This window comes from Meriones unguiculatus, chromosome 6, assembly GCF_030254825.1.
Source record: "Meriones unguiculatus strain TT.TT164.6M chromosome 6, Bangor_MerUng_6.1, whole genome shotgun sequence".
NCBI lineage: Eukaryota > Metazoa > Chordata > Mammalia > Rodentia > Muridae > Meriones > Meriones unguiculatus.
Genome location: NC_083354.1, coordinates 123,590,330 through 123,607,241, shown reverse-complemented (window position 1 = coordinate 123,607,241; position 16,912 = coordinate 123,590,330). Strand labels below are relative to the sequence as shown.

At 41.5% G+C, this 16,912-nt stretch overlaps 1 protein-coding gene across 8 annotated transcripts in view; it reads left to right on the top strand.

The window, feature by feature from the left end:
- Asph (aspartate beta-hydroxylase) overlaps window positions 1-16,912 on the top strand; it is a 205,098-nt gene that overhangs the window by 83,087 nt on the left and 105,099 nt on the right. For all 8 annotated transcript variants that reach the window (XM_021659816.2, XM_021659815.2, XM_060385967.1 and 5 more), the window contains 3 exons: window positions 1,126-1,164; window positions 1,825-1,860; window positions 2,890-2,934. In XM_021659816.2, coding sequence (XP_021515491.2) covers window positions 1,126-1,164; window positions 1,825-1,860; window positions 2,890-2,934 — 120 coding nt within the window. The remainder of the gene's footprint in view (window positions 1-1,125; window positions 1,165-1,824; window positions 1,861-2,889; window positions 2,935-16,912) is intronic.

The window sequence follows — 16,912 nt, the reverse complement described above, 5'->3', positions numbered from 1 at the left end:
GGTCAGTGGGGTCAAGAGTAGGTTCTGTGTCTGAGAGCACACTCCTACTGCCTCGTGAGAAAAGGACTGAGTGATGGGGAGGCTGAGAACAGAAAAGGGAGCCCTGCATGCCCAGGGGTGAGGTTGGAGAAAGACCTATTGCGAAGAGGTGGTAGAAGGCGGGGCTTGGAAGTACTTTTAAGAAGTGATGCTTTTCCCTGATCTTCTCATGGGGGTCGTTTCCAGGCACTGATGGGAGTGGGTTGAGGAGAGGAAATCCGTTGTCAATTACTGAAGACATCTGAAGGAGGTAGAAGCAGGGCAAAGGGCAGCTAGCTCAAGAAAGAGCTGGCTTCTCGCATGAGGTCTGTAATTTAAATGCTAACTGCCTTCTGACATGACTGCACTCTAATACCAAGAGTGTTCTCTAAAAGATAGTCAATACTCAAAATCAGTCTTTATTAATGTATAAATGGATAGATTTATTACCATTGAGCAGACTAGAAGATTTGGTTTTGGTGTACCAGATATGGGAAGCAGTTTAGAAGGTCCGTTGACTGAGGAAATTGCTTGCTGCTCGGTGTGGGGGAGGGCCATGGGGACACAGGCCTTTGCATCTAAGCACAGAAACTCCAGACCCTGTGTCAATAGAGGGCAGCAGGGCCCTGGGCCCTGGGCGCAGGTTACCATGGTAAATTAACGGTCCTCTCAGCTAGTTCCTGCTAAGAGGGAAGCAGCAGGGAGGTTTGTCCCTAGGTTACCGTCTGAGGACCAATCCTCATGCAAACAGAGACTGTCTAGTAAGACCTGGGATCCTGTAATTAGCAGGGTAGAGCTCACACAGACAGGAAGACCAGAAAAGGAGAATCAGTGTCAATTAGCGAGTGGGGGAGGAGCTTTGTGAGGGAAAGAGCATGTGAAATTACCATCTCCCTTGGCTCCCGGGGGGGCTAAAATGTGAACCCAGACTGTTTGTTTCACAGCATTTAGCCAAGCTCCTCCCATCCCTGGCTCTACAGTATACCTTGTTAGTGAGTAAGCCTGGAAGCTAAAACGTTTATAAATGAAATAAGGCAAGACCCAAAGTACATTTTCTGTTTTTATTGTTATGCAGTGCTACATGATCTTTTTTCTGTTTATTCTTAGTATATGAACATCCAGAAAATGATGGGGTAGAGATTGCAGGTGAGATTTTGTTTTGTTTTGTTTTATGTTAACTTTGTTTTCACCTGCAAAACTTCGTAGCAAAGAGGTAGAAGAAATGGAAGAGATCTTTCAAGCCGCTAAGAAAGTAATTAGCAATTGTCAAACATGGTGTCTACAGTGAGACTAGTGCCAGGATGGCCAACATTTCTCAAAATCTGAAGATACTCTAGGCCCTGGTATAAAACAGCATGGCATTTTTAACTTGTAATGATCTATAAATTTTATATATTATGGAATATTTATTTTGTATCAACAGAAGTGAGATTAAACTTTTGAGTTAAATTTAGAAGTCTCCCATAAGACGACCCAGCCTAGACAAAGCTTTCTGAGTGGATTTTGGCCACTTTATGGATCCAAGTCAGTGGTTCACAACCTATGGGTTACGACCCATTTGTGGTATCAAATGGCCCTTTCCCAGGGGTTGGTTAAAACCATCGGAAAACATAGACACACATATTACAATCCATAACAGTAGCAAAATTATAGTTATAAAGTGGCAAAGAAAGTAATTTTCTGGTTGGGGTCAACAGGACATGAGGAACTGTATTCAAGGGTCACGGCGTTAGGAAGGTTGGGAGCCACCGCTCTAAGTGGAGGTGAGTTGATGTAATGTGTTTGGTTTGTTCATTTATTTTTCAGATAACGTCGTAGAGGATTCCAGCATAATTTCAGAAGGTAGGTTTGTTGTTGTTGTTGTTTCCAGATAGGGTGTTTCTGTGTAGCCTTGGCTGTCCTGGACTCACTTTGAAGACCAGGTTGGCCTTGAACTCACAGAGATCCACCTGTCTCTGCTTCCTGAATGTTGCCACTATGCCCACGGATAAGTTATTTTTAGCGACAATACCACCAAGTCACACTGCACAACAACCCTCACATAAGAGATATTTTAGGAGAGACGCAAGAGGGTGGCTGCTTGTGTTCTGGCCAGGAGCATCAAAGAACTGAGCAGGAGACAGACTTTATATAGGGTTTCTTGGGAATGGGGGTTTTCCAGGGCGGAGACTTCCAGATGAGGATTGGTGGGATTTCAAGGCATGCCCAGGGATTGGTGGGATTTTGAGTTTAGGGCTTGGAGGGATTTGGTGCATTTCAGAGATCCAGAAGTATGCTCGGATCTTTTCGCCTACACAGTGCAAAGCACCAAAACATACAAATAAAATACAGATTCATCTTGAAGATTTTTTTCCCCGAAACCACTCTACTGAGCATGCTGTTTGATTTTAACATTCTTTTGCAGTTTAATTTTTAAATGTTATTCAGTGTTATAACTATGAGGCAGGACTTTTTCAAGCCGAAGCAGGTACAGTGGTAGAGAGAATGCACACCCCCCCCCCGAGGTCCTGATCCTGTCTACTGCCCCAAAGAGAGAACAGTGAAACTTTCCAGTGAACAAGTCCCTACAGAAGAAACAAGGTGCTCGGCTGGTCTTTACTCCACTTGATTATTGAGTCTGATGCAAAACTGTAGATAAAACCTAGGTCATAGTGCCCATCCCCTAGCTGTTAGCCAGCTCACATCCTGAAGCCTGTTCTACAGATGTTTCATGACTATACAGCCTTGCTCAACTGTAGCAAGTTGTCTTTTGTTGTCATGGTGTAAGACCCTAATGCCTTTATGACAATCATAGGTAAATTGTCTAGAATGGATTATTAGCACAGCCATGATCTGCGGCATGTAATGGATTGTTGCTTTGTTTAATTTTAGAAATAAATATCCCCTCCATGGAAGAACAGCAAGACACACCACCAGGTATGACAGTTCCTTAGATCTAGTGTGTTTTTGCTTTTTGGTTTAAATTTATAATACTGTTGGTGTTAAACTGGCCTTATGAAACAGAGCTATAGTGCGTAAAAAAAATCTTAAGAAGATTTCTGTACTTAAAAAAAAAAAAAGACATTTGTGTTTTAATGGCATGACAGCCATGGAAAGCATGACTAATACATGCGTGTTGTATAGAATTTAAGAGATGTTTAACAAAGTTCTGTCTGAGCTTGCTGCTGCAGGTGCTGATGGGGATGTAAATTGAGATTTGTGGGTTTCTTTTTTTCCTCCTCTTTGATTGTCAGGGTGTTTGGTGGTGGATATAAAAATGGTTGTTTCAGGTAAAAACGGAGTAGTGTGTTTTGTGATGACGTTGTCCCTCTTTCTCCATCTTCCCAGCCCAATGCCCAGGGCTGCTCAGGACCCAATGCCTTCCCTTAGCCACTACAGGGAGCCCACTACCCACATTTTCCTTTGTCTCCATAGTCCCCTGTCAGCAATGAATTTGAGGAGTGAGAGTGGTCCTGGAGTCTAAGCTGGTGCTTTCAGGGTCCTTTCATAGGTGGCCTAAGCTGTAGTGGTCCGATTGGCATGGGCGGGGAAAGAATGTTTTTACCAGATTTTCTTTCTGTATCTCTTCTCCAGTCATATTCTTATCATTTCTGTATCTTATTTATTTTTTTCTTTGTTTCATCTTGGTTCACTTTTTACTCCTTTTCACCTTAGCAGTGATGTAGATGACAGCTCTAGATTTTGGTAGGAGTAATTATACCTGCTATACTGAATAGAAAACTGAATTGCAGAATGAAAAATAGCCAATGAATAAAATAATGAATATTTTCAGTTGTGTTTTAGTGTGTCTTGGTTCATTTGGTTGATGGGATGTTTTAGGTTTTGATAGTTTTCATACCCTGTAGATGTATGTCAATTAATATGCAGAAACATTTAATTTAGAGACCTGACTCATTGGCGTTACAGTAGGAAAAGGAAAAGATATCCATGGAGAGAATTTACACAGTGGGTTTGGAAGAGTGTATGTTTCATTATCAGAATAGGCAGGCATGGCAAGTGAAGCTGAGACTTTTGTTGGTTTTCTACTTCTTGTTGAATGATGATGGACATTGTCAGGCAAAGTAGGTTTTAGAATTAGCGTTTTTCATGATTATAGGCCTTCAGAGAAAAGTATTCGAGAAGTGATCTTAGAAGTAATGAATGTCCAAAGAGTATTTTTCTATTTTTAGTCGATACTTTTTAATCTATCATTGACCTAACTACGGTGAAAAGAGTTGAGCCTATGAATCTCTGTGCTTTTATGTCAGTGCCTTACAAACTGATGCTCTAATTGTTTGGGGGGATAAACATGAAATACCAAGTGTTTACCTGGCTGGTGGAGTAAGGTGCTTTGTAAAGCGAGATACTTTTCAGCCTCAAGAAAGCACAGAAAAATAAAGACATGATCTGTGGTGTAGTTCCCAGTGTGTGATGAAGTCTCTGTTAATGGTGGACGTGGCTGTTTCTGTTCAGGGATTAATTAGCTCGAACTGTGAGGTAGAGCAAGAGGAGCTGGAATTCTGAAAGAACTGATCAAAAACTGGGTTCTGTACCTGGGTCCTGTGAAAGCTCCCTGGACTAGATTCTGCAGGGCTGTAATTTGACCTTGCTGCGAGAAAGCGCGAGGTTCAGTGTCAATAGCGGTCACCTTGAGCCTTTGCACTGGGCTTACTCATTCCCTGTCCCTTGGACTTACTATTATGTCATATTATAGTTTATATTATATAATTGTACAGAGAAATAAGCATATTAATGATATATTGGTTCAGTCAGTTGACTGCTTTTGCCAAAGTGTTGACTGTCCGATGGCAGGAACTGCTGGAACGTAGCCATCGGGCCTGCCCCCTCACTAGCGCCCTTCTCTGGAAAGCTGAACTGGAGAACTTCTGCAGAATGTTAAGTCTCTGCCTTCCTTGATCATGCCAACACTAGGTTACACAATCTCACTGTTGCTTACTAAAGCTCATGGTGATATATTTACTGGTGTTAATCCCATGAGGCATTATTGCCGTGTAAACAGTCACAAGGAAGGAAACAGCTCACCAAGCATTAGCTCGGAGGCTTCTAAAGACATTTCATGGGCTAACCTGATAGTTACCACAGCAAAGAAGCTGGACTTGCTGTTGTGTCAATTTTGCAGGTGAGGATGCTGGGATGTGGCAAGGCAGTGGCCTTCCCCAGACCCCAGAAGGTGACTAGCAGAAGAAGTTCAGTTAAACATCACATGTGATTCTAGACCCTACAAACCTGCTGTGTTTCTAGAACATTTCAGAGAAATGATGGTCGCGGAGCTGTTGGAAGTTTCTTCAGCTTTTTGAGTGTGATGAATTAGACTTGTCATGGTCCTGTATGCCTTTTGGTCTCCCTTGGTTTATCATGTAGGACTGGGGTTGTGGAAGATTGGCTTGTGATTTGTGGCATCAAGCACAGTTCACTAATCATGTAACTTTTGATTCCTTAGTAAATGGGTTGGTGCTTTGTGGTATATGAGAAATCGTTCTTAAGAAATGACCACCCTTGTATTAGAAATTAAATATTTTGAATACCAGATATTTTAAATTGATTGATTAAAACATTTGCCTTTTTTTCTTTAAAGTTTTTATTTACCTTTCTCCTTAAACTCATATTTTTATTTGAAATCATCCATGGCATTCTAGCAATTTCAGAACATAGACTCACCTGTCCACATAGCATCAGTGGAATGACTTAGGAAGGAGTCGTTTATGAAGTTCCATAGAGTAACATTTTTGCCGAAGACCTTAAGACCTTGTGAACTAAGTAGCTCCATAGAGTTTGTGTCTTGATGTGCTAGCCGAAGAGTAAAAGAATGTCACTTACATTCTGAGAATCATTTGACTCAGAAGGGAGGTATGTGGGCATTGCGATTTTGAGGGATTCCTCTGTTCCTGACTGTCTAAAACTGGTGATCACACTCTTGGCTCGGCCTACTATGGAATATTCCAGCAGTGGGCATAGTGTCTCTCCATTATATCCAGCCAGAACTCCCACCCAAGCATTCCCTTCACCCAGCGCTTTAAACACGGGCAGCCTTAAAAGTTTGAGTCAGTAGAGATTGATTTCATGTCCATAGTGGCCAGTGTTTAATAATCACTTCATACTTTCTTGTTATTGATAATTCATTCAGAGATCATATATGGACTAATTACTATGACACAGGATTTGCACCGGTCAATGAAAATCAATAATATCCTCTCTGGCCTGTCTTGGTTTAGTATCAACAGGAATATAGTGTGGTAAAATAAATGTGATGGTATTAAAGTCTCAGAGTGGTGTGAGGGATGGCTCTCAGGACGGGTAACTCATTTGACTTCCAAAGGGCTGTACCAATAGAGGGTTGGCCTCCTGTTGGTCATTGTGCACTAGCAGGTGGTGTGGAGGTTGGGGCACATGCTTCTTGACAAAGGCTCAGGCAGTGTGTCACCCAGGATATCAGAAGACTTGGAGGGAAGCAGACAGGCATCTTGCAATGTATTTATTCTAGATGGTGTTTGGAAATGCAGATCCATGGCCCAAAGTAACCAAAAGCCACTACAAGTTTTCAAGTAGAGAAGTTACAGAGTCAAGTCCAGGTTTGAAAAGGGTTGTGTGGGCTGGAGAGATGGCTCAGAGGTTAAGAGCACTGTCTGTTCTTCCAGAGGTCCTGAGTTCAATTCCCAGCAACCACATGGTAGCTCACAACTATCTATAATAATAAGATCTGGTGCCCTCTTCTGTCATGCAGATGTACTTGCAAAATAGAGCACTCATATGTAAAATAAAGAAATAAATCTTAAAAAAAAAAGAAAGAAAAGGGTTGTGCATCAAGACAGTGGAAATAAGTGAAGGAAAAGTGAGTTTGACTCAGTCAGGAGGGAGGGTCCTGGGCATCATCAGCCTCACATCTACAGAAATCACAGGTAGAAACAAAGCATCATGAGGGCACAGAGTGAGTGCTTGTGGGTGAAGGGTGGGCCTCAGTGGAGATGGATAGGGTAGGAAGGATGAAGGCAGCTCCAGAAGAAACTAGCCGTGTGCTTGGGAGAGTGTTTGCAGCTTGCTTACTGAAGCACTTGGGAGTGGCAGCGTTGAATGTACAGAAGCAGATACTTAAGTTGTGAAGATTGTATTGGGGGTGTTAGGTTGTTTAAAAGATTTATTTTGTTTTTAATTTTGTGTGTGTGTGTACCTAACCTTTATCCTTCTGGTTTCACGCACTGTTACTAGGTACAAGAAGACAAAGAACAGAGGGGGAGAGAGAAATAGAGATCCTTGAATCAAACTTCTTTCTTCTTGTTTCTTCTTTGAGCACAACTACTAACAAACCACAACCAACTCCTCTGAACAACCAATAACTACCACCTACCAGGGCTTTTTCATGTACATACCCTCTGAAAATTTTTCAAAATTCCCAATTGCAGAAACTATCTGCAGCTGGCAAAACCACACCTCTGCTAGAGAATGAGACAAATGATAGTTGACTGCTGTGGACAGTCGGAAGCAGCCACATATTCCCACAGCTGGGATTAAAATGAAAACGTATTCTTATAATATTCTTATAACATTTCAGTCTTTTCGAAGAAATCAAAATTCCAGAATTCACAAAAATGTCACTACATGCGTGCATGTGTGGACCAGTTGGGGAATGTGCAGATGTGTGCAGCTGCCCATGGAGGTCACAAGGGAACAGCAGATGTGCTGGAGCTGGAGTTACAGACGTTTGTGAGCGCTTTTACATCAGTGCTGGGAACCAAGATCAGCAAGCGCTCCTAAGTGCTGAGCCATCTCTGCAGACCATTACAACTACTTAATGAGCATTTACTATTCAACTTTGAACAACTTCCCACTGTTTCAATATAATTCAAATATAATATTTTAAAGTCTAGGTAGTTGTTAAATTCTAAATTGTAGCATAAGGTCAAATTGCCTTTAAACTTCTCTATTGAGGTATAATTTGTATACCAAGAAGTGCTAAAATGTTGAGTTTTGACATGTGTACACATGTTTATAACTACTCAGACCATAGTCTAGAAAACATTTTGGACCCCAAAATCTCTATTTCTTGTCAGCAATCTCCACAATTGCTGTTCTGGCCTACAACATCTAGACTGGTTTAGTCTGCTTTTAAATTTAATGCAACTAGACAAAAATATTCATACACATACACACATTTTTGTGATTGGTTTCTGTTGTTCAACATAACATCAGTGAGCTTCAATTACATTGTTTATAAAGTCCAGAAATTTAATCTGAACCATTACTGTTTTCTATGAATAGACAGTATGTTTTTATCATTGTGATAGTGATAATAATTATTTCTAGTTTTAGCTGCTATGTAGAAAGCTAATCTATTCTTCTACATGTCTTTTGTTGGTTGTTATACTGTCACTTTACGAAGGTATACATATACTTCTTAATGAGCAATAACAGTTCTTGCTTATATAATGGCTTGGGTTTTGCTTTTGCTATGTATAGAGATAGATGGATAGATAGATACATAGATGATGGATGGTCGAATGGGTGGATGGTTGGGTGAACACTATGTAGTATCTTAGCATTTCTGTTTTTGTGATAAACCATTATGACTTAAACCAACTTGGAGATAAAAGAGTTTATTTCACTTTATAAATTACAGTCCATTATCAAGGAAACACAGGGCAGGAACTAGAGACAGAGCTGAAGCAGGAAAGGAGTGCTGCTTACTGGCTTGCTCCCCGTGGCTTGCTCATGTCTGCTTTCTTATACGCTACAGCCCCACATGCCCACAGTAGGCGGGAGTGTCCCCCATCAGTCACTAATCAAAACAGTACCCGATAGGCTTAGGGGAATTTCTCAGTTAAGAATCCTTCTTCCAGCATATGTCCAGGTTTCTGTCAATTTGACAAAAACCAAGCAGCACAAATAATGACATAGTCATAAAATATCTTAACTAATTTATAAAGAAATGCATTTAGCTCACAGTTTTACAGGATGTCCATGGACATGACATCACCAGGTGCTTGGCCTTTTTTCACTACATCATGTCAGGCTGGAAGATATCATGTGCTGAGTCTAGGAAAGCCTTGTAGTTTGGCCATTCTCTCCTTGTTTTTAAAAAAAAAACATTAATGCTGTCAGAGGTCCCCAACCTCTTGACCTCCTCTAAAGTGGCCTGTCTCTGAAAACCACAATAAACATGTCTTTATATTAAACTTCTGACACAAAAGTTTATGGGAAACACACCAAGACTCAACAGTAATGTGTCTTTAAAAATTGTATCAGCTTTTGATTAGGCCATTAAAGCCCCACCCCCATTTTTACCCAGTACTGTATATAGACCCAACACTACAATGAAACAAATCACACACTAAAATCTGGAGCAAAAATACATGTTTAAAGTCATATAGGAATGGATTTTGCTTGCTTAAAACATACTTTATACTTGTCAGCAGCATTGAAGATTAACATGAAATTACTCTATATTTTATTGTGTTAATGATTAAAAAAAATTTCTGTGTATGTGTGCAGGTGCCTGGGGAGATCAGAGGAGGGGGATCAGATCCCCTGAAGCTAAATTTATAGGTGGTTGTGAGCTGCCCTATATGGGTCTGACAACTAAATGCAGGTTCCTGGAAGGAAAGCAAGGGCTCTTAACCCCTGAGCCAATCCACAGCTTCTATTTTAGAGGCCACATGAATACTGTTGGAAATTCTTTATGTACCTATTTTTCAAATACAAACTCTATTTCTTTGTGTTTCTTTAAAATCATTGGTAGGAGAAAGAACTTTAATGCTCATATTTCTCATAAACCTTCCTCCATTTGGTGCTGTCAGATATTTTCAAGAGCCCCAGACTTCCATCGGTAACTTTTTCAACTAGCGGCCAGAGCCTGTTGGGTTGTTAGTTTATTCTGTTACCAAGTCACCCTTAAAAACAAGCAAAAAATATTTCCTTCAGCTGCTGCTGCTGCTGCTGCTGTGTGTGTGTGTGTGTGTGTGTGTGTGTGTGTGTGTGTGTTTTAAGTTTCATGGGCTGCCTGACTGGTCCTTTAATTTAGATTTCCCCTTATTTTTACAGATACTTAAAGCCTCAAAAAGACTGCCCCCACTACTGCAGGAGGACCAGACTAACCATACGCTCCAAATGATGGCTGTGATAGATCTTGTGATGTAGCCACTGGCACATCAAGATCTTTGGGAATGGACACTAAAGATGTTTAGATTGAATTACAGTCCACTGGCATTTTAGTGTACTCTCTCTTTTTTTTTTAATAACACATTACCTTACATTCCTGCATGTCTTTATTTGAGAACATCTGTGGCTCTGTGGGGTTTCTTTTTCTTTCGTGGTACAGCGCTAGTTTTTCTACATTTATGTGTAATTTTCAGAGAAGAGTTCGTAATTATATTGATAATGTAGCGACGATTGTCATGACGGGGCTTTAATATATTATTAATAACTAGCTTTAACTGTGTTGAACTGACTGGTGTGAACACTGTTGACCGGGACTCAGAGGCCATTGTGAGCACCTTGTACTAGCGCTCTGGAAACTGTGAGAGGCCCTGGAATGCTGAGAAGGTGCGAGTTGTGTCTACCTGCACTGAAAATCTTCACCGGGGTTGTTCACATTAGCTTCAAGTGGTCAGGTTACAGCGCTGGCTTTCATTTTTCTTTTCTTTTTTTTTTTTTTGTGGCTTTTAGATGGTTTATTTAAAAATTTAATATTTTGGTTCAAGGTGCAGATGATCACTAATAGACTTCTCAAAGTGAGGGGAAAATTAAATTCCTTGTGGGGACAGAAGGTAGACAGTAGGCTGCAAACACACACATCTTCACACTTCAACATGCTAGGTCAGTCATATACCAACAACAGTCCAGTCAGTATTTATTTATGTCTCAGAGCACTTACATAAATTACTGCTGCATAGCTTAAGGACTGCCCTGTGCGGGTCTAAATGAGTACCGTACTCTCAGTCCTGGTCATGGCTCTCACTAGGTGAAGGCCATGATACCTCAGGCTGAGGGAATTCAGAGTATATAAGAAGCAGTGACTGAGCCCAGTGTCTGCTGCTGGGTACCAGGGATGAGCCTCTTCCTTTATACACTGACAAGTTTATCCTATTTTAAGTGTGGTTTCTCTGTGGCTAAGAAGTTGTGCTCTGATGAGAAACTGATTTCTTAGAAAAGAAGGCAGCTAGCTGAAATGTGGGGTGATCCACCAGCCATCGCAAAAAGGCCACAAGGTTGTTTTATTTGCAGGCAAGGAGCAGCTCTTGATTATGTCAACACTGCTTTAAGATGCCATGACTTCTCCCATTCCTCTAGGATAAGATCAGAATAAGTCTTGCGTTGAGCATTGTACTCACAGTATGCTGACGTCGCATGATGCCTCAATGTGTAATAACACCTCAGATAAGTCAATAAGCAATAATTTTTTAAGGCTGTGATATGGATGCCATAGAGCTAAAACTTGAATTACAATAAGGCTCTTCATATCATAAATTGTAGAACACTACTTTTTATAAAACCATATTTTTTAGGGTAACTTGGGAGTGACATATTACTGATAAATGGCTGAAATAAGTTTTGCTGGACTTCTGTGTATAATCATTTCTAGAACTCTGGGAAGTGAGGGTTCACTGTGGCCAACTTCAAATACTTTTATGTGATAAAAGAAATATGTGAATTAACGAGCCTTGTTTTTGCAAATATGTGCCATGCTGGGCAACAGGGGTGGGTTGCCTTAAAAAAAATATGTCTTTTGTGCAAGGTTGCAATAAAGTGCAATAAAATGCAGATGAATTCTTCTGTAGATTGTCATTATTTTGAAGCATTTTAAAATTTTCCGTGACAGAATTGGCATATGTTATATTTATACCTACAGCAAATTTGTTGACCGAAATCACAAAGAAACGCACCCCCCTTTTTAACCTATGTATCTTTTTTCTTTAGTACTGAGAATTGCCAGAGAAGTGCCCTACCACATACTACATACACACACACACACACACACACACACACACACACACACACACAAGCATGCAGGCAGGCATACTCGCACTCACTCCAAGCCCTTTAGTTATTTGAGACATTCTGTCTAAGTTGTCTAGGCTAGCACTGAACTTTCTGTATAGCCTAGGCTGTCCGTGAGCTTGTAAACCTCCTGTGTTAACCTTCCAAGTAGCTTGGATTGCAAGGGACTAGTGTCACACTCTGTTTCTAATCCAGGTTCCATGAGGGAATGCTGGTTTGTTTGAACATGGCCTACTGTGCTACGTTGCCAGAGGACAGAATTCAAGGCCATGCATGCCCTTGTCTTCGTCCTGAGTAGGTATTTGCTCTGCACTGGGGACTTTTGCTTACTTCCCTGTGGAGAGGTTTATTCTTAACTCCTGTGACCACCAGACCAGGAAGTTACAACCTTCCCTAGGAAATGCCTGTTGGGAAGTGTAGGTGGCTCTTTGTTCTTTCCCATTTTCAGTCTTCATTTCTCCACAGGTAATTCTTTACATGTCAGATAAGTAAGGAACATTCTCCTTGGGCTTGAGAAAGGTTGTTTTCACCTGTAATGGGTTCAGAAGGAACTGTGAAGATGCATCTGCCTGGTAAACAACAGATCATCTTTGGAAGCATCTAACCCTCTCTGCTCCTGCTACACACATCTTAGGGAGTTGAGCTTTCTAGGCTTCTGGGTAGTATCCCTGCTTGCAGAAAATAAACTGAGAGTCAGAGGAGCCATTGAGTGGACAGGAGGCCAGGTATGAAGTGTCCAGGCTTAGGTGGTGGTGCTGTGCTTCAGCTTGAACTGAGGCAACGTTAGTGAAGAGAGAGGAGACAGGATGGAGGGGACGGTATGACTTGAATGGGCATCCCAGAAGCTCAGGCAGAAGCAGACTTGGTCCTGGTCTTAGAATGAACAAGTGCCTGGGATGAGGCTCTTGAGTGAGCAGGTGGTTTGGGGGCAGGTTAGCTTTTAACTGCTGTGTTCAATAGAGCGCCTTGTTAGGTACATCATTCACACAGGAAACGGGATAGAGCAGGCTGTAGAATATCCCAGTCTATGAGTGACTCTAGTCATGGCTGCATACAAACTTTTGAAGGTCAAGATTTTATTCCTCTTAATGTTTCTTCATGCTGTTAAAATAATGCGACAGAAGAAACAAGAACAGTATCAGGACAGATGAGGAGTGTGTAATGCCAGTTTTGGACAGAAGGATGTAAACATTGTCAGGGTTGATAGTTTTCAGGGGGACCCTTACTACTGGAATGTTCACTGTTACATAATTAGCATCTTAGTTTTAGCATATGGACTCAGAAATCCATCTTTCTTATTCTTTACCCTGAGAGGGATTCCTCAGCTACTTTATGTCTCAACATCCTTAAGTGTAAATTATAACTACTTCTCATAGCTGACGAGAAAGTTAGTGGAGGTAATGTGCACAGTGTTTAGAACGTGTCCAGCAAACATAAGTGCTCAGTCAGTCTTTGGCGTCAAGAGGTCCATATGAGGTCCCTAGAGATGCACAGGGCAGGGGATACAGTAACAGAAGTAGGCTAGAAGCTGAATTAAATCTCCCAGGAAATTCCTTAAGCACCAAAACAACTGTAGCTGAAATGCTTACTCCTGCTTTTTTCTCCAAACTGGATTCTCAGAACTTGGCTCATTGATATGGTGTGAGGGACAGGGCAAACACAAATGAGAAAGGGGCTTTTGCCCCAGGGCCTGGAAAATTTGCATAGACATAAGCTCACTTATGATCCCATGCATGAGAGAATGGAGGAAGATGGTGTCCTAGTTTCTGGGAGCATGTCCAGCATACCTGCCTTCTAAGTACTGGGGAATGTAGGTCCAAGCAACATAAGGAGACCTGGGATTGTGGCCTAGGGTGCGCCCACGTGGGATCAGAACCTTATGCTTATATTTGGAATGTACACTTCTTCCTCTGGTCTTCTCCAGGGGTGGAGAGATCCCTGAACCCCTTCATAAGCAGCCCCCACCTGATTTACCTATTTGTATTCTCCATAGGTGGCTTTTCATGTCGCTTGAACTTAGGGTGATGACTAGATGCAGTGCTGTGGGCTTCTTGTAATACTATGGATCCCACGCAAAAAGAGCTTTTGGAGGACAGCAATTGCTTATGTTTTTCTTCTCTGTTATCTATAAGAGTACTAGGCAGATACTCTGCCCAGTTGATATGAACTGTTGGGCCTGGGGAGATGGTGGGGTCAGTAAAGGACCTGAGTTCAGGCCAGACACAAGGATATGTGTTTATGACTGCTACTAGGGCAGGTAGAGATAGATAGTTCCCTGGCTCCCACTGCCCAGTCAATGCAGTCAATGTGCCATAGGTTCACTGAGAGACTCTGCCTCATAAAATAAGTTGAAGAGAAACTGAGGAAGATACTCGGTGCTGACCTCAGACTTTCACATACATGTGTACATACATGTGCATTTGCATGTCTGTGTGTGCATACATTAACCACACATGTACTGAACTGTGTGTGTGTGTGTGTGTGTGTGTGTGTGTGTGTGTGTGCTGACTACTGAGTGAATTGTCTGCAGCTCCCCAACTTTAAGGAGATTATTGCTCGGTAATTCCAAAGTTCTAGGACATTCAATAGGAATCTAAGAAACATTGCTCCCCCTTTGCTCACTTATCTTATCTCGTATGTCTTGCAGCATTTGCAAGAGTTGTATGTAGCGAGTCTACTCTCTTATAGCTGCCCTTAGCAACAGTGAAGACTTGTGCCTTTCTGTCCTTTCCCATCTCTTTCAGGGAAAAGGTGCAGAGGGGCGCAATGCACAGAACATGACGGCTTGAGGTCCTGTAAACTCTGACCTCAATAGCTTGGGAGACTGTAGCTGCTTGATATCTACTTCCTCCTTCACATGTAGACACTTTGCCCACAGGGTGTCAGGAGCTTATGAGCTGTGATTTGCACACAGTGCCCAACTTGACACCCTACATTTCAGTGTCAGATGTCTTCGTCTGTTTCAGGTCTCAAAAGAGCAAAACCATGATTGACCTATAAAAAGCTCTTTTCTGCATCAAAGCCTGCCTCATTTATTTTTTTATGTTTACATATTGAAATGTATTCTGTGAATGAGCTGAGCTCACAGGTCAAGTGATCTGTGTCACTACCCTCTGGATCCCATCACTAATTATACCCCACACTCTCTTATGTCTGCTAAGGGGAGAGGAGAGAGTCTAAGACTTTGTCTTTATTGTCCACTCTGCCTCATTCCTAGGTCAATATACACACATCATTCCAGAAACAGTTGGAGACTAGTGTCTACAGTAGCCATAATCAACTAAATTACCTGGAGAATTAGCTGGATCAGTTTTTCATTAGATAAACATGCCCATTCTTAGGTTGCATAAGACATTATGACATATGGTTTCTCATTTTCTGTTGTCCGTGGAAGAGGTGAATTGCATCTACTTTTCCAGGCACCTTACGGTTTTCAGTCCTCATTGCTGGCAATTGCTTTGAGGGAGGCTGACACAGGTTGACTTTGGGTTCACCTTAAACCTCTTAGTAGTTGAACAGATAGTGTACACCTAGGATCCAACACAGGCACCTCCGAGGAGCCATCTGAGTACGTCAAGTCCTTAGAGGAAGGAGACATCCAAGTAGGGTACCATGCACTATTCTGTTAAAATACACTGTGGCTCTTATCAAAGAAGTGAGGGTATAACGAGACAGTGAGAACACTGGACGAGCATTGCTGATTGTGTCTCATCACCTTCCCTTCTCCTCAGAGTGGCCAGCGGTCACCACAGGGACGCTCGGTGTTGGTGGGTGTTGCCTATACCACCGCTTTCATACACAAGGAGTGCTTAGCCTGACATCTGATACCTAAGCCATTTTTCATTTTTAGAATTCAAATTGATTCGTATGAACTGAAATCTTGGTATTCTGTAATGAAGTTTGAATGTGAAGAATTCAGGACTTAGAAAATTTGAATGATATAACTGAACATAATTTTCTTGAATTACACTCACTGGACTTATTGAAGTAGATATGGTTATATGTTTTGAAATACAGAATAGTGACTTGCACATTTGTTTTGTCTTTAATTTTCATAAACAAATATAAAAGCAGATGAGGCAGAGCAAAAAGAAAAAGGGGAAATTGTCTAATAAATAGCCTTTTAATATATGTGCAGAAAAAAGTCATACCATCCAAGAATAACAGGGAATTTTATTTTATGTCATAGATTGAAAGAACTTGGCACTGGCTTTTTTTTTGTTTTATTTAAATCATTGTATCAAGAGATATTTATTGATATTCTACATAAACATTTAATAGCTTAGGCTCCAGTGATGGGTTAAGCCAATGCTTAAGACTGCGTAGTTGACTAGGGCCAGGGGCAAGGGTTTGGATTGATTACTGTTGGCTTTTGGTGGTTGAACATTGATAGTTGGCAGTTAGGCAGTGGCTGTTAGGTGTTACATGTTTATGGTTGAGTGTTGGTTGGGCCGTAGCTGTTGGTTTTGGCAGTGGGGCAGTAGCAGTGCATTATAAGTGGTTGGGCTTCAGCAAGATGTGTGACCTCGGTAGAGAAAGATGCTGTCCTCTTTTCCTAGGGCACCAATCTGGGGTCCTTTGGCCAGTGTCAAGAGAGCCACAGCAAGATAATAGGTTGGTATGAACCTGACTATGTTCCATGATGTAAGTTGAGAAACAGGTGTTTGTTTTGGAAGTGACTTTGCTTCATAAAAATGGAACACCTAAATCATTGTCCTTTGCTATGATCAAGATCTGGACTCAAAACAATACAAGCCTGTGCACTGTAATGGTATATTGAGAGGAAAGGACCCAGCTATTATCATTACAGAGTGGTTCTATTTGGGCAACGCATGGTGAAGCATTTGTTCTTCCAGTGGTATCTTAGTTGTTGCTGGCTCCGAAAGACTGTCACAGACCAAGTGCT